The 18,924-nt window shown below is 35.1% G+C and overlaps 1 protein-coding gene across 6 annotated transcripts in view; it reads right to left on the bottom strand.

Moving 5' to 3' along the window:
- Nucleotides 1-1,680: 1,680 nt before the first annotated feature.
- The window catches only part of FAM184A (family with sequence similarity 184 member A), a 131,174-nt gene continuing 113,930 nt past the window's right edge, over nt 1,681-18,924 (bottom strand). The window contains exons 12-19 of one of the 6 annotated variants that reach the window (XR_009506164.1): nt 17,567-17,694; nt 15,611-15,795; nt 15,021-15,167; nt 8,300-8,417; nt 6,245-6,349; nt 3,571-3,773; nt 2,613-2,707; nt 1,915-1,980 (exon numbers count right to left, since the gene is read on the bottom strand). Coding sequence is in view for 5 of the 6 variants with exons in the window: in XM_059941320.1 (XP_059797303.1) it covers nt 1,899-1,980; nt 3,571-3,773; nt 6,245-6,349; nt 8,300-8,417; nt 15,021-15,167; nt 15,611-15,795; nt 17,567-17,694 (968 nt within the window). In the remaining variant the exon portion in view is untranslated. Of the gene's footprint in view, nt 1,981-2,430; nt 2,708-3,570; nt 3,774-3,795; nt 4,215-6,244; nt 6,350-8,299; nt 8,418-15,020; nt 15,168-15,610; nt 15,796-17,566; nt 17,695-18,924 lie in introns of those variants that run through there. The other 5 variants (XM_059941320.1, XM_059941322.1, XM_059941323.1 and 2 more) reach the window with 5 other exon arrangements.

Below are 18,924 nucleotides of genomic sequence, written 5' to 3'. Positions count from 1 at the left end.
CCCATCTTTTCTGAACAAATTGTGGCCAATATGCTGACTAAACAGTTTAAAACCTAACCATGCTATTTATTACCTGCTCCAAATTCTAGAGGATCAAGTTGAATTCCTTACTAAGCATTCCAGGCCGTTTGTAGCATAAAGAGTACAGGTTTCAACCTTTACGAGTTGTGTGTGTTTATGTATGTCTGTATAGTGGGGGGATGACAAAGAGGGGGAGTTCAGGGTTTTCATCTGGGTGGTTGAAGGGTTAAAAATGTTAAAATGATACTGTCTAATACAAGGTAGGTGCTCAAGAAATGGCTGCTCTCTTATTATGCCCCGTGGTCCTACAGGATTACACTGAGTTCTTTGGATGCAGCTGGCCTGCTCCTTCCTGACTGTTGTTTCAGCTTGTGCCTTAACCAGACAGACCAAAGGTGGGGCTGTTTAATTCCTACTCATCCTTCAATATTATATATATTATATATATATAGTATTATACTTGAGTACCACTTCCATATGCAGCTTAGGTAGCTTGACGCCGTAGGCAAGTAGCCACCACTTAGGTAGCAATCAATCCCTTCCTCGTCTCCACTCCCAATGTACCCTCCATAGAGCTGATTGGGGCCCTTCTGATACTGCTGTAAAAAACAGTTTGGTACTGAACTATTTCAGCGAGTATATGATTAGCTCCTTGAGGCCAGGTGTTCATCTTTGTATGCCCATAGTCACCTGCAGGAGTTCTAATCATCAAATCTTTGGTAAATAAACGTCCAAATTATAAGATATGTATAAACTAGGGGCAAGAAAATGAGCTTATAACTGTGTTTTCTGAAATAAGCATTAACCATTTTTTGTTGGAAAATTCAATCTCTTAGTTGAAGAAAAAATTCAAAGCAAGCATTTTATAAGAACTTTTTTTCAGGATAATTTAAAGAACACACTACCAGCCATGCATACTCATATGCAGTGGTTTATTCCTTGAAGATTTTATGAGGATTAAATGAGATAATCTTTCTACTGGCCCCTCAGCACAGTGCCTGACACATAATAATAATGTTAAAGACCAACTTTTTAAATGATTGTTATCATTCATAGATCATGTTCACCCAGGTTCTTCTAAAATCTACATTACTGAGTCAACTATATTTGGCACTCTTTCAGGCCACAGGATACAATACAGTAGCCTGCCAAGGTGGACTGAAAACTTAAAGAAAAGGTCTCATTAACATGGGATGATAGTGGTTAGTTGGGTCCATGTTCATGTGTCAGTACCAAATTGCCTATTTAGAAAACTAACAAGCTGGCTTCGTAACACTGAGCATAGATGCTGTACTAGAAATCCTAGGTCCTCAACTATCAGATAATTTTAAAAAACAATATAAATAAGTTGGCAGTATTTTATGTACTTGAAAGTCCATAATTTCCACATGTGTTTTCATTCTAGCCTTGTAAACTTAGAGAACACAGTTACAGTTATACACGGAAATGAAACAAATTAACAGGTTATACTTCCCTATCCTGATTTTGTTATTGAAGTAATTTGACATTTTATGATTATTATGTAGTAAAACTTTTTCTGGCAAGTCTTACCTGGAATTAAAAAGTATTTAAAAGTTAAAACAAACTTACTAGAAAAAAAGAAACACTGTTTGGTCTAACAAAATTTATTATGCAGTAATTACAAAGATTAAAGCCTCTCCCACCATCTCAAATAAAAATAACTGTTATAATTACACACATAATATAGTACCTTATAGAGTGATTCCAATAAATATCACAGGAAATACAGGGCATTTTCAATTGGAGAGACAAATACTTTCACAGTGTTTGACACAGGAAACCCTGTTCACATAACGATCTGCATAAGGTCATGCTTTTAGTAACAGTCCACCTAGAACTGTGCCAAAACAATTCTTTCAGAATGTGAAGTACCGGGCAAACCACTCCTGGCGCTGGGGATCTGGAGAAGCCACCGGGGAAGCTTCACTCTGAGGAGGACTGAATTCATAAAAAGAGAGACATGTAACCCAGCATTAAGCTGTTTTGCAAAATGAAGGGAAAAGCACATAAAACATCAGTGCAGATGACCACAACTGGTTCCCTACGTTAGGAGATGCATTTTAAAGACCTGCTACTTCCTCTACACTGGACTGTGTTCTCCACTCCATGAGAGTGCAGCAGCAGCTCAGATGAAGTCCGTGAAGGAGGAGCCACATTACAACAATTACAAGAAACAAAAAAATCAAACAGTTGAGAAAAGTCAGGTGACCTTCTTGGAGTAAAAAAGTTCAGGAGGAACTGTAGGAAATAAGAGAGAACCAGATAACATTCTTCTTCTTCAGCACCTTTTCTCTTAGTTAGTTAAAAAAAAATTTTAGAATCTGACACAAGCATTTCTTACAGATGTGTCCTTAACTATAACTAAATTAAGTAACTAAACCATGGTATAATATTTTTTATATATGTATGTTTATATTAAACTTTCATAATTCCATAAGCAGATACTCTAGGGGAAAGGAGTACATTAAAACGCCAATTTCCCCTCCATCTTCAAAGTTATATAATTTATACTTATCTTAACTCTAACTAAAGATTCTTTGGGCTAGTCAAGAAAATAAAAGAATCCCTACCGTCTTTGGGGGAAATTACAAGGCACGCAACAATGTGTAATGGAAACTCCAGTAGTCATGTTCCTTGAGCCCATGCACATGCATCTTACTGATACCTGAACATACCCATGCACAAGGGAAAATAAGCAACACAAAATATTTAGCAGGAGACACATTCAAAGGTGTATTTGACTATTTTTCATTCTTGCTATTTTTTTCTATTTAAAATAATGTCATTAACTAGTCATTAATCACTGAGCCTAGAAAAAAAAAGTAGTCTACCTGTATGATTATTACTAGTGACACTGAGACTTAGTAAGAATAAGTCAAAAAATAAATTTTAAAATAGCACAAGATCAGTAATAGTAAGGTAAGCACAAAATGACAGCACTTTCTGACTAATTATTTAATGGATAAACAATTGGATTTCATTCAAATTTTACTTGTTAATACATCTACTCAAGGACTCTGAGGTAAAATTGGAATATTAATTATACAATTTTTTTTCTAAATTTCCCACTTTTATCATTAAGTTCCCAGAGCTTATATATTTTTTATTTTGGCAATAAGCGCCTATATATTTATAAATAAGCAAGGGAAAAATAAACAGATAAGAAACAAAAGCCACTTAATAAATAAAAAATATCTTAAATTTCTGTAATAAGGGGGATGGATTATTAATGAAAAACTGGTGATAATTCTAAAAATGAAGCACCGGTCCATAAATATTAAAATTCTAAGCATATGAATTACATTAGTACCTCTTTAAGCATTTAGAAAATTGACAAGAAAATAGAAAAAATCTTTTTAACAGAGTTAAGAAGGAGTTCGCTAGAGAGGTGGTGAATATATTTTGAAACTATTTCACAGTAAAATTTCTTTTCCTAGGCTGTTCTTAAAGGAGTAGATTTCTGCAATGTAAGAAAGTAAACTTCTCAAGTTAAAAAAGAAAAGAAATCACTGGTGAGACGGGGCTCACCTCAAAAATGTCTTGGGCTCTTTGGGTGGCACTGGCTGTGGAAGTGGTTTGCTGCTGTTGAACTCAGTCTCGTGGACTGGAGAATTAGGAATGGGATCCAGGCGGTTAGGATGTCCATTGCCCACTCCACCAGATTCCAGAGCACTTAGATTGGGAACACTCACAAACCTGTTTGTTGGTGATTTATTGTTCTTCTTCTTTTGCTGCATTAAAAATAATACATGTGAGGACAGTCCCTGCATAAGGACGAATGAGAAAATAGGAACAATAGAAGATACAAATTTGGCATGGGAAAATTTTGGAAGCTGGATGTTAAGATGAACCAGTGTTACCCAAAGTGTGGTCTGGGGATCCTAGGAGGTGCTCTTTACATGGAATCCTCACAGACAGACATGCTGCTAGGACAGAAAGAATGAGGAAGAAATGTTTAGGAATGGTTCATGGGGAGGAGAAGAGGGGGTGGAAAGAAGGCCAAGGGATAAAGAATACTGGGAGGAAAAGGGAAAGGGGGAAACAGTAGACCTCGCGGATACCATGAGGTTAAATGGGTTTAGGCTAAAATTAGGAGAAGGTGAAAAGTTAACATAATTTTAAAAGAGAGGTCTGTGAACTTTAGCCATCTGTCAAAGGGAGGCAGTCCTTGCCTGGAAAATAAAAGGAATGAGAAAATGCTTGGCAATGTAGTTTGAATCAAATCTCACATTTCTACCTAAGACTTAGAGCTGACCTAGAGAAATAATTTGGTTTTAAATTCACTGCACCATCTCTCTGAAGAGGGAAGATGAAATCTGTATACTTAAGTCTCCATTACCAATTAATTGGTAGTATTACCATTAGCTCACAATCTTTGAAAAAAATTTAAAGATTATAAAACAAAAGCGATCAATCTTTTTTTTACCTTTTAATTGGTCTTTAAAATTGGTGGATGAAAAGAGCAATACAATTTCAGATTATTAAAATCTATCAGCTTTCAAATCATTAACTTTAGTCTCTATTCATCTGTAGATTCAATGAACATCATCTTGCTTTGTGTAATAAAAATTAACATAAGTGTGTGCTAATTTATGAAATAATTTTTTGCAAAATGATTCGAGTTTGAAAAAAATGCAATTAATAGACAAGATGGTCCTTTTCCTTTACTTATAATGATCTCAACTATCTAGACATTGTCCTTTGTCATTTTCTGTGAATCACAAAGTCTCTGAAAAGAAGCCTATTTTAGCATAACTGCAAAAAGAAAGGAAGAATAATATCTTCAGAATTATTTGTGAAAATTGAGTCCCTATTAGGAGTCAAAATTTACAAAGATGTATCTTTAGCATTTTCTTGTTCTAGTCATGAGAGGGCATAATTAAACCTACTTAAGGTTTCTATTTTAAGAAATCAGAAGTATCATTGGTAAAGTTCTACAGTAATGGTTTTGTGGCTAAAAATGTAATTCCAATAAAATAGGTAAAAAGGAAATATTTCTAATCTTAAGTAAAAGCTTATTTCACCCTAAATAATGAATTTAAAAACTGAAACTAACTATATTCATTCATTCACCAATTATTTTTTTGAGAGGCCTTTATGTGCCAGACACTGTTTTGGACTCCGGAGATACAGCTATAGGTTTCCTGACTTTAGTCATTCCATTTTGCAAATCATTCAAGTCATTCTGTTTTAATAAACATTTAAGTTTAAAGTTTGGAGCACTTTAAGTTGTGAAGAAAGGATAGATTCCATCTTCTTAATAGAGAAGTTTTATGAGCTTTGAAAGCAGAAATTTTTCTGGCTAAGGGCCTAAGAGAAATTAGATATGATGTGCAAATTAATTAAATCTGAATCCAAAACATAGCTTTAGCACGGGCATTTTTATTTCTACTACTGATTTCTGCTAAAAGATATGTAATCCCTATAAAGCCCATATACATAATTATTTATTCTTTATTACTTGCTTTATTCACTAGAATAATTTGTAGTAGCTTATAGAAAACATGATGAAATTTTGCAATTGAACAAATATTTACTGAGTACCCACTATACCTATAGCACTATGATGGGAGTCATAGGAAGCTCGGGTACAAAGATGTATGACTTAGCCATGTCCATTTCATTTATCTGCAAGGCTCTTCTATCTGTCCTAAGACAGCAACAAAATGTAAGAATAGGTCATGTTCAATTTTAATTGTCAAGAAAGGTGATTAAGACTGTGAGAAGTAAGGCCCTTCTCTGAAGATTAGTGGGCAACAAAATACATGTCCAACCCAAGGCCCATTAAGATGGCAGGCCTTAAGTCAGGGAGAGCTGTTGGGTATACAGGGCTTGGAGTACTTTTCAAGACCCCATAGAGAACAGTGAACACTAAGGAAATGACAAGAAGTTATCCTGAGGAGACTCAGAAGTGAGTTTTCTTTTTTTTAAGAGATATAAAAAAACAAAATGGTATAACCAAGGTTTTATAATATTAATAAAATACTGTTTTAAGGAATATGAGTTCTCAACAAATAAATGAATATTATTAGCATGTCATTTGAAAATGAGTACATAAAGAATTCATAGATTTTAGTCCTAGATTATTAAATTTAAGAAAACATTTTTTGGAAGCTTTATTTTCTGCTGCTCTAAATATTTTATAAAAATTTTAATCAAGTTTTAAACCATATTCCTATTTTACAATGTTTACAGCACATACCTTAGTCAGTGGATTAATAACACCAACAGTAGGACTTGAGTTAAACACTTTGTTGAAGTTAGTTTCTCGATTGACTAATTCCAGCTGATAAAATTTATTATCCTCCTATGCAAAAGAATTACAAACATTTCTTAAACATTTTCTATTGAATATTTAAAAACTTAATTGTATAAATGCCATTTCATTCAAAATTTAATATAAAACCTGAATGAAAATTTATATAACTTATTCAAAGATTTCTAGACCTGACTGTCAGGTCTAGAAATCTTAGAAATCTTAAAGTCTGCTGGTGGGTGAGTTTTCTTCAACACATTTCAAACCCTGTGCTCCGGGATTCTTCTCTACCCTTTCATACCTTTTCCCTCCAAGGCTGGAGCTAAATGTTTTATTTGGCCCATCTCTTTTCCAGAGGGCTGACTGTGCATTTTGAGCAGGCTTAACCTGCATTCATGGAGCTGCTCTGTGCATGGCTGAGTGGTTTCCAGACATGAAGATGGCACTATGGTATATCATTATTCTTGAGTACTGGAAAAGTATTTGATCTTGCCTAATCTCCTCTCTGAGACATCAATGTATTACAGCAATGGTAACCACAGAACAGAGAAAAAGTGAAGCCTTTGGCTTTACCAACAGGTGCTAATTGAACAACCAGACTGTAGGAAGTAAACACATAAGTGAATGGATCACTGTGTGTGTGAAAGGCAGGGTTGTGTGCTCTAGGAGAACTAGATTCTCAACCCCCTCCTAGTTACCACTGACCATTTGCATCATTAATCTCAGCCCACGTGCCTCACAGTCCACAGAATCGGGGTGTAGTGAAAAGAGTGTAGACCATTCCCTGGCTAGAACTGGAAAATCAACAGCTATTTCTACCATAGATGAAACATAGTAATACATTGCTAATTTCATATGTAGAATATAAGGTAATTTTTCATGAATCTACTGCTATCAGATAGAGACAGAGCAAGCTATGATGCCTGTGCTCATGTTCACAAAGCTCGGAAAACTGGGTGGTTATTGCGATGAAGTAGCACATATTCTGTCTTTCCAATGCCTGCTCCTGGGCTCCATCTATGAACCCCAATCAACTACCTGTTGCTTTTTGGCAGGAACTTCTAGTCCCATATAACAGGATGGCTTTCCTAAATGCTAAGAGAAATACGTTAAGGAAAAAGGACTTCAGAAATAAATGCTCTTAGGCTCTCTTTGCATGCTAATGTCCAAAGTTTTTATGAAGAGATCAATGAGTAAACAGAATGATTAGCATTCTATTTCTAGTTTTACTCTGATTTTTATTTGTTAGTGGCAGTAAAAAGCAATATTTTAATTATTGATCAGGTCGTATAATTTTAGAAGACTCTGAAATGTTTTATGCATTTTAAAACGTGTTTTTTTTTTTTAATTCTTGAGGAATAATGACTTTAATGAAGGCAGTGTATTTATTGTTAAGTCTGTATTTTCTTCCCTGATGGACGTCTCAGAGCCGCTAACATCTCAGTGTGCACTGAGACTCTCAAGACAGAGCCTGTAGCTTTTCTTAGGCTAGAACCCTAAGAAAATAGAATCCTTTTTCCATGAAGTATGTCTTTGGATCGGGTTTTAGTGGGACACACTTTAGGAAGTTAACAAGACTAACTGGAAGTGTGCAATGCAGGCTTGTGCATGTATGTGTCGACTGTTCTTTCCCATCCAATTCTAATTCTACATGTACAGCACACACACACACACTTCAATAGTATATTAACTGTACACTGGCAGTAACATATTATTAAACATTCAATATGTATTAAAAAGTATTTCTTTTTAAAAATTACTGAAAAAAGACACAGTCTTCTTACCATAATACCAAATTTAAAATTTTAAATTACTTTGTATTTCTTATCCTCATTCATAAACATTTTAATAAACATTCAATCACAATACATATATTTTGTACTTTCAACTTTTGTTTAGCATTACTTAAAAATATTTTCTCATGTTTTCCCAATCAGCAGTTTACAGATGACTAACATGGTTACACCACAACCCCCTACCCCCCAAACCAAAACAACTTACCATTAGTTTCGTTATGACCTGATCTCTTTCTGTAAGCATGGCTTTTAATTCTGCAATTATCTGTAAATCTTCTGGTTTTGATTCTCTCATTAGATATTTTTCTTCCATCTCTTCTAGTCTAAAAACAACAAAACCTTTCATTGATATGATGCAGACATTCTTTTGCAATGCCTCTATTTTTCATATTGGTTCAGCTGAACACACAAAAATTTAAAATCAAACTTTTTCCGTTAAAACTTGTAAGTGTAATGACATGATTGCCTCAAGAGGTAGTGTTATGAAAGGCTCTCCAAGTGTAGATGAGGTTATTAAAGGCTTTGCAGATTACTTTTGGAAGAATTCACTCATTTTTAAGTCATTTACGTGTATATGGGAATGAGGTGAGGTATGCTCTCTAGAGGAAATAATATACTGAATAATACTAACCTAGCAATGCAGGCTTGATGCTGGAAATGTAGGCTTACTATTAGGAGAACTTACCACACATACGATATTGTGTGATGACATAAAGTTTGTTAACATATATAAAAAGGACAGAAGATACAGAGGAAAGGGGTACAAAGGACACACACATATGACATCATTCTTTCCCGGTTTATGGGAAATGCAGTTTACAAATTCTGCATATCAGTTAATATACTGAATATATAAACTGGAAAAAAAAAAAAAACCGGTTCCTTGGATAAAAGAAGAATTATATTTCCTTCTAGGCCTGTTCTGCCCTGAATGAAATGAGAAGGTAATAGAACTAAATGCCACTGAAGACTCTAGAATAGAGGCCATTTTTTATGAGCAGAGGTGCCATGGACCCTGCAGAGTCTAAGAATATAGCACAGGGCAGAATGAAGAGGATGCAAATGGAAACTGCTAGTGTAGTTTGAAAAAAAGCACTCTCAATTTTAGAAAATTCAAATAATTAGAACAGTTTTAAAACTTGTTTTCAAAATATGAAGAATAAACTAAGCTCAACAAAATTATGGTTAATGAAGATTCACAGAAAACTTTCAGTCAACAAACATTGAGTAACTTCTAGATGATCTATCCTCTGGGTATCAGTGATCCACTCCCACCCTCCAGTTCCAGAGGGGTACCAGAATCTGTGCATTTTAGTACTTTTAGTAAATTCCACTAACTCAGCTCAAGCCAAAGACTTGGAGATAACATTTTTGGCTCCCTCCCCAGCCCCATGGCTAAAGTTCTAATCTGGGAAGTAAAGTAGGGAGGTATGAGGGAGAGGAAGTGTGGGGTTAGGGAGTGACTGTCTCAGGATCAGTTGGGACTTCGTCAGTTCACTGTGAGTTTCATTATCTTCACTTTTGTTCTGTGACAGTTCACTGAGCTCATATAAAGTAACCTTGCATTTTACCATGATGTGGCATTATATGGGCAAAGGTTTATATTTTATGGGCAACGGTTTTGAGAAGCTTGAGAAACATGGAAAAAGGCATTTGCGTTTCATACCAGAGTAGCCACAAGATGTCACTGGAGTACTTTCTTTATCAGTAAAAACAAGGTACAAGATTTTTGAACTGTTTCCTGAAGCTGAACAAAAATACTTGGTAGTAAATGGTCACTAAAAAACTCAATTTAGGGCTTCCCTGGTGGCGCAGTGGTTGAGAATCTGCCTGCCAATGCAGGGAACACGGGTTCGAGCTCTGGTCTGGGAGGATCCCACATGCCGCGGAGCAACTGGGCCCGTGAGCCACAACTACTGAGCCTGCGCGTCTGGAGCCTGTGCTCCGCAACAAGAGAGGCCGCGACAGTGAGAGGCCCGCGCACCGCAATGAAGAGTGGCCCCCGCTCTCCGCAATTAGAGAAAGCCCTCGCACAGAAACGAAGACCCAACACAGCCAAAAATAAATAAATAAATAAAAATTTTAAAAACCCTCAATTTAAAGCCTTATTTAAAACTATTACGTCTTAGAATAATTTTGAATGTTGCTTTTAAGTATAGAAAATTCAGAAAGCATCTTCTTGGGGTGTAAATAAATACATGTACTTCATTTGTAAAGTTAAAAAAAAAAAAAACCAATAACTGTTATGTCTTTTTGTTCCAGTACAATGAGAAGTTAAGGTAAAGTGAGTCTAAAATAGTCAGTTACTATCCCTGAACCACCTTTTTGCATAATAAAGGTCTCTGAACTTAAATTCCAGTGTATGTTTTTGCTTAGTTTCAACATTCTTTACCTACAAAATTATTATCAGTTAAATCTTCTCCACAAACTATCTTTACAGCACCAAAATTTTTTTTAAAAGATACCTGGATAGTAAAGGGAAATAAATAATTGATTAAACTGAAGAAACATCCATATAAACACAAATGGGAAAGCATTAAAGGAGAGAACAAGTAATATGATGTAGATTTAACCTGCAAACATATTTCAAGAATTATGAGTCTTTCAAAATCCTGATGGGGGAAGCACGCTTCGTCCTCTTCTGATGCCCATTCACGCCAACACCGGGCAGTCAACGTTTTCCCTTTCAGTTGCCCCACGCAACTCTCTAAGCCAGCTGCTTCCCAAAGACTAGGTGTGAACGACTAGTGATACAGGAGGCAGTTTAGTTTGTTCTCCTTTAATCTTTCTGACCACAAGGAGAAAAGTCTGTTTGGTTCTGTGTATCTTGACTGGTCTTCATAGCATATATGCTTATTACGCTGTTTCACAGCACTCAGGCAGGCCTCAAGCATCAGTGCTAGCCAGGATCTAATAACACTGTTGTATTTTCACAGAAGTCACATCTATATAGCTATGGCTTAACTTCTATTTGGAATAATGGATGAAATTTTTCAGTAGCTATAATGGTTTTACTGCAGAGTTAAAACTTTAACAGGAAAAGTTGATTAAGTTAAAACAAGTCAATTAAAAATATTAAGAAAATAATATCATAGGTAGCCAGAAATGACCAAATTCCCAAAGGCTGTATAGGAAGGATTAAAGCCTGGGAAACACTGCTTTGAGGGAACCACACAAGTACATACAGATTTTTACTCAAAATACAGATTCCCATTAGAAGTAATACAAAGAGAGAACAGACAGAAGTAGAACATATAAAATTACTAATTAGGGTCACTGCTGGATTCTCCCCAGGCACGCACACCCTGATTTTTTTTTTTTTTTTGGCTCTGAGAATATATAGGTCAGTGTCTATGGCTCATGGATAACACAAACCAAAAATATGAATGCATAAAAAGCTGTATAAAAAAGTTTCCCAGTTGATACTCCTTCCATACTTTTAAAATAAATAATTGACAAAAAAAAATCAGTAAGTTGAGATTTTAGAGCCAAACAACAGTATTATTAGTCACTAATGACTAATTTCTAAAATATGACTAGATTCTAAAATAGTCATATCTGTTTTAGAATTTTAATTGTATAAGATGAAAGAACTCTATTATACTGTCTCCTACAGCCTTAAGGAAAGGAAATATAGTAATTCAAGCAGCTTAACGTCAAACTTCTCTTTCCCATAAATTACAGGCACAGATTCAGACTTGTGACAATAGAATGACTTTATCCTTAACTCACAAGATTATGAAAATAAGCTGTATGGCAACTTAAAAATCAAATAACAACAACAAAAAACTATTAGGGTATTATAGATAAAAAAAAAAACTCAAACAACTTTTAAGGAATAAGTAATTCTGGTGTGGTGGAGAGCTTCTTTTTAATTAGGTATTACTGACCTACTTAAAGTCCAAGTACAGAAACTCAAATGTTTCCCCCAAGAAGAAATTACCTTTTGGCTTCAGTACAGTGAGAAGTTAAGGTAAAATAACCCTAAACAATAATAATCTCTAAACCAAACTACCTTTTTTGCATAATAAAGATCTGCCATGACTCCAAGTTCTGTGTATATTTACATTTAGTTTAAACAAAGTTCTTTAAATTCTCATTTGTTTCTAAAACAAAAACCACGACATATTTCTTAGATACAATGTTTTTACTAAGATACTATACCACTCAAGAAAATAAAACAATTTCTATAGCATATCTGAAAACCTAAGTAGACTCTAATACCCAGCACTAGAGAAGAGGATTTCTAGTAATAATTCCGTAAGAGACACAGAACTCTTACCACCATTTCAACGATGTTTAAAGGGTACAGTCCCTCCTTTAAACTTTAGTCCCCATTTCATTTCCCTGGAGTCCAACAAGGTTTGGGGCAGGGACAGAAGCAAGAAATGTCCAGCTGCTCCAGAGGCCCCTCAGCTCCAGGCTTCAAGTGGCAGCCTGACCTATCCTCCACCATACCCACTGCCAAGAATCCACGGGGCTTTGCTGATTTTGAAGTTTTAAAGTCAGCATGCAGTTGATTAGGAACTTCAGTAGGGTACCCTTAGTTCTCTGAAACAGGCTGAGAATAGTTCAAAAGTTGTTCTCCCCACTTCCTTAAACTGGAATGGACCCTCCCTGCTTTCCATCTGTTTAAATCCAAACCATTCAGCAGATCCCAGCAGGCTGCATTTGAGGATATGGGCCAGAAATATCCAACTGTCTACAACTGTGCTTTTCAATATGGAGGCCACTAGCCCATATGTGGCTATTTACATTTAAATTAATTAAAATTAAATGAAGTTAAAAATTCAGTTCCTTGGTTGCACCAGCCAGTGTTCAAGTGCTCAACAGCCTTTGTGGCTAGCAGATACTATACCGGACAGAGCAGATACAGCACATTTTTGTTATTACAGAAAAATCTACTAGACATTGCTAGCCTAAATACAGTTGTATATGTGTTTGTTTTTAACTAAATGAGTAGATACCTAAAACTAGAGGTTAATTACATAATGACAGCAGGTGAAAAAAGAAATATGATTGGTTAGCACAGACCTAGTTGAAGTAGAAAACAAATGGTAGATCTAGAAAAGCAGAAAAAATACTTGACTTATGAGTAACACTAATTCTTTGATTAAAAATGAATATTAAAATACTAAATTATTTTCTATCTACTGAAAGTTCATAATGCACAAAACCATAAAAAGCGGAATAAAGTAAAAACAAAGATATAACCCTTACTACTTTGTAACATTAACATTCCTAAGGAGACTGGACACATGGACAGACATAGGTTATCCTTTCTGTGAGCATGTTTTCTCAGAGTATGAAGAGAGGGAATACCAGGATTTTAGCCTCTGCCTGATAAACAACACTGTGGTCACTGGGGTTCACTGTAACTCATCTCTGCAAAATGCCTGAGATTATGAGCTTTTCAACACGGCAGGTGTGCAAGCTCTTATTGCAGCCCAAAAGATTTAAAAATTACCCCCAATAACTGCAAACACCCAGAATCACTGTGACTGGGGAAATGACCTCATGAGTCTCTTTACCATTTCAAGGGTAACTTTATGAAGTGGTAAATATTATAGGGAATCCTCAAAGATTTTATTTGTGAAATATTCATTGAGTGCCTACTGATGTGAAAATTCTGTATGTGTCCATTAGAAAGAGCACCTCACCTCAGAGGCCTCTGAAGTAAATGCCAGTGACTGGGGGTCTGTTTTCTGTTTCAGCTGAAGTGAATGTGGGCATATGTGGTACAAATTTAACAAGACTTACTGGAGGCTTAGCTGGTTAAATGGATGAAATGCGAGATGATTTTTAGATTGGAGGAAGGTAATAGGCAGGAATGACATAGAAGGTTATTCTAGACTGTAGAGGATAACACAGGAGACTCTTAGAAGGAAACTGTGAGGGTCAGTGTGGCTGACACAAAGGTAGCAGACAGGGAATACGGGTGGCTGTGGGATGAGGCAGGAGATGGCACGCTGGAGCTAAGAGTTTAAGTTTGACTTTGACACTGAGGGTAATGGGATTAAGTCACTATTTTGACTTTATTGAAGTATATGGAGATATTTATATTTTTTATGAAGGCTTTTTAATTGATTGGAAGAGGAGAGACTGAAAGTGAATAAACCGTTGCAGCAGCTTAGAGTAAATTATTTCTGAGATAACTTAAACTGGACCACAGTTTAGGCCACAGAGATGGAGTGAATGCCAGGTGCATTAGCTATAGAAGTTTATAAGTAAGTGTGTAGGAAAGAGAGAGGCTATTAAATATTTTTTAAAACATAAAGCAATAATTAGAACTTTAGGTTTTAATGATGCTGGAGCTACTATCTATGAGCAGTAACTTTGTGATGTTTTACATTTATTGATTTTTAAAATCATAAAACACTCAAATGCTTGTTGTAGGAATTCAAACAATGTGTAAGTAGAGTATATAAAAAGGAAGTTTCTGCTCTTCTCCATCATCTCCAATACCTCCTAATCCAGTCCATAGACGGAATCACTACCATTAAAATTTGTATTTGTTTCTTTAAGATCTTTTGATATTTTTGTAAAATATGTGTTATCAGTGTATATATAGGATCATAATAACCCCATTGGTCACAATATGCTCTTTTTACTTAACATTATATAATGGGTATCTTTTGAGTTTTCACCATGGCATGATAGTTCATGATCCTGAGGGACAGTCTTTGGACAAATATTGTCCTAGTAGAACCATAGCAGTAGCAGCTGATAAAACATATATGTTCAACTGCCTTCTTGTAATTAAAGAATATATCATATTGCAGTTACCATCTGTAAATACAGCACTTAAGTTTTCTTTTTAAAGTATCATTTAATTAGATTCAAAAGACTAGCTAATCGGAGGTTAGACACAGTGCTCCTCAGTTTATTCTCCACACATGAATTTTCTTTAATATAATGTGACTTACGACACTTGTAAAGCTGCATTTATTTCCTTGAGTAGCTCGTTAGTCTTATTAAAATCTGCCCGCATGATATTTTTCTCTCTGAGGTGGTCTGCTGTCATGACATCCAGCTCTTTTTCAAGTCTCTTGTTTAAATCTTGTTCATGCAACCTGTTTAATTTATTTTTAGTTAGGAAAACATTATTCTGAAGTCGAGCTTTCAAAACTTTCTATACTCTAACAGATTTGAAATGGTTTTAGGTATAATATACAGAAAATTAGTGGAAACAGCCTAAAGTAAAGTACTTACTTTGCTCTAATCTTCTAGCTTGTTAAAGTTGTCTCCTTTAATGCTTTTTAAAATAACATTTTTAAAAGATTTTAGTTAATTACATACAATTTCCAAAGTTAGTGAATGTATATACATCTTTCAAAATATAAACATTTCTTCTACATTCAAATTATAACATAGTCAACAAATAAAGTAAAAAGTGGTCTTCAATATCTTACTAGAAGGCTATCTAGTCGTAAAAATAGGCATGTATTGCTAAATACCATTGCAATAGTCTTTCAGGTAACACTGCAAATTCTTTCTGTGGTGACTGATGGCATACCTCATCTGTTGGTTGGATTCACTTCTTATTCTGAGAATTTCTTTTCCCTTAAATTCCAATTCTTTGGTTAGGGCATTTATATTTTCATGAAGGTGCTGTACTTCCTTATCCAAGTCTGAGATGTGATGCTCTCTGTGCCTTACTTCATCTTGTAGATCTGTTATTCTACACATGTGCTCCTTACTCTGAAAAATACAAATAGTTCTTAAAAGTTTTCTGCATATTTACTTTCTGTGTTTAAGGGAAAGAAAATGACATACTGGAATGTCAAATGTAAATCTGACATTGCTTCAAAAGCAAACTGCTGAAATAAGGAAACCTCGAGGCCTCCTCTATTTTCATATATCAATATCTAGTAAGTGTTTATATGGATGCAGCTTAAATAGCTTCAGGGCCACAGGGGACCCAAAAGACCATATAAGCACATCTCCCTCATTTTACGGATGAAGAAACCAATACCCAAGAGATAATTTGTCCAAGGATGATCTATAATCAATGGCAGAGCTGATATTAGAATACAGGGCTCTTAAGTACTCAATAAGTTACATGGTCTTGCAGTAAAATGCTGGTGCCATCCAAAGAATATACAAATCAATTTTCACTGCAAAGTAAAGGAGCTGTTACAGTGGAGGATTACTGGACTGAATGTCAATATTATGACATAGTATGAGTGTGTTTCATGTTTGGTAATTGCAATCATTGTTGCTTTTGTTGTGGTCATCCATGTACAATGCTTGGTGTCAGTCTATTTATCTCTTGTAAAAATAAAATACAGTGTGTGTGTATGGAAAAAAAAAAAAAAAAGAAATAGTCATAGAAGACTCAGACCAGGGAGTGATGACATAGCTTTCATGAAGCTAATGGGGAAAAAGAGTTTCTTCATTCAATAAATATGTACTAAGTACGTGTTATATACCACGAAAAAAAAAAAAAATGCTGGTGCCATCGTCCTTTAATTTAAAAAGGACCTGCATCTATGGAGGCCATCCCAATATATACACATCCCATTGCTTAGAAGACTTTGTCTGCTTCATGCTGGTCTAGCAGTTATCCTGTCTGACAGATAAGCTCCCTTCCATTTTCCTACAAGTCACTGTTTTCTGCAAATTCTGCAGGCCTAGACAGTGTCAATTTCAGCAGTGTCAATTTCAGCAGCAGCCTAGTTGGAGAGAATATAAGTTCCCTCCGTGGTTATAAGGTGACTCATTTAAAACTTTCTAGTAATGAAGAAAAATTTGAGCTGATCATTTAACATATTTGAAGACTAACAAAGTGAAAGTCATAAGTAATAAACTAATAAACAGAGAATAGCCTTCATTGTACTATGACTAGAAATCCATTCATCCAGACATACATTCAGGATCACAAACTATCTAAAGAAAGTACACTTGGCTAATGAGCAAAATTTAAAAAGTGTGAATAGTAGCTGTGCTAGTGATATGGAAATATAAATTATCTTTTTTCTTCCTGAGAACCTGCTACTTCGATAGCTGTGCTATCTGATATGGCTGTTTAAATTAACTGAAATTAATTAAATAAATTAATAAAAATTAATTAAAAATTCAGGTCCTTGGTCACACTAGACATATTTGGCTCGTGACTATCACAGTGGATAGCACAGATATAGAAGAGGTCCCTCATCATGGAAAGTTCTACTGGACAGACACTGCTGTTTTATAGTATTCTGTTTTCACTCTTTGTATTATTTATATTACATTGTTCACTCAAGATGCAAATAAAATTCAAAATATTCAATTAAAAGGTCATAAAATAAACTGACCATTACACTAAAGTCGAAATACCTAATTCCCTTTAAAAATAAAACTCTTTAATATAGATAGTAAATAATTACTAGTGAAAATACTAGTTATTACAAAATAATTTTCAGAAAATTGTGAACATTCAAATCTATTCACATTTATTTAAGAAGTCATCACAGAACAGAATGTTCTTTACCTGTCTTCTGCTGATATCTATGCTTCTCTCTAATTCCATTTTAGCGGCTGACAATTCTTGTTGATGATTATGCCGTAACAAATCAATTTCAGCTGCATGTTGATGGTTTAGTTCTGAGCGTAAAGAAGCTGGAATCCAAGGAAAAAAAGATTTAGTGTATTTTTAAAATATTAGTGTTTTAGATAAAAATCATAAAAGTTAGAGTATTATTTTTTAAAATTAGGACACATATTCCCATTAAAATATCATAGGATTGTCTATGCCTCTTAAAATACTACATACTAAAACACTATCATAAAATATAAATTTAGAGGTCATCTGGCTTTGAAGAGGATAAGAAAATTTTCAGCTGCTCAAATGGATCAAGGTGTTTCTATACATGTTTTCAGTTTGCAAGTAAGATGCTAAAGAAGAGGAAATTTTTAACTCTTCTCACTCACTAGTAGAATAACACATTTTAGAGTTGAATGGTACTATAACGTATATTTAGGAGGCAACTTCCCACCCACGTAAGACTTCTTCCACGATATCCCTCAAAGATGTTAAGCACTGTCTGCTGAGTGTTCTTAGTGATTTGGAAGTCATTATTTTTATCTGAATTTGAGATTATTTCATACAGTCCACACTTCCTGAATGCCAGGTACTATATTATGGGAGAATAAAATATGACCCTGTTCTTATAACTGCACAGGCTAGAGGGAAGGGCATCAAGGAATTAGGTGGGATATCAGAGATGAACATTATAATGAAATACAGTGTTTCAGTTATAATAAAAGCAGGGTGGTGTAAGAACCCAGATTTCCTAGGAGAGGGAAACTGGGGATGCTATCAACAAAGGAATTGTCACGGTAACACAGTCTAAAAGCCTGAGCTGGGGTTCTCGAAGTGGAGAAAGATAAAAGCATTCAGGAAGAAGGAGTAACATATGCAAAAGCAGAAAGAACCCGCTCTGTAAGACAAGCTATAAGAAGTCTGGTATGGCAGGCGCCCACAGAGCAAGTGGTCATATTGGAAAGAAAATGGAGCCCAGCCTGAGAAAGTTTCAGTACAAAATGATTTTCACTCCATGTTTAGATTCATGGTCCTCAAACTAAGATGTGTGTGGCAGTGTGCCTGAGGGACTTTTAGAGTACACATGATCATCTTCCAAAACATGAATTTTACATGAAGATTTTTAGAAAAGCCACTGTTTTTAATGTTAATACTGAATATATGAGTAAAATACAAGTTACAAATTTCAAAGCTAAAACATGAGACTTCAAAGAAATGCTGTGCTTGTAGCAAGTCAATTTAGGCTCCTCCCGAGACCCTCATGTAGGGCGTAAGTTCAGTTTCCCCTGGTGTTAAGGGCTGCTTCA

The sequence above is a fragment of the Balaenoptera ricei genome, chromosome 12 (genome assembly GCF_028023285.1).
Source record: "Balaenoptera ricei isolate mBalRic1 chromosome 12, mBalRic1.hap2, whole genome shotgun sequence".
NCBI classification, from domain to species: domain Eukaryota; kingdom Metazoa; phylum Chordata; class Mammalia; order Artiodactyla; family Balaenopteridae; genus Balaenoptera; species Balaenoptera ricei.
This window is presented reverse-complemented; position numbering and strand designations above follow the sequence as displayed.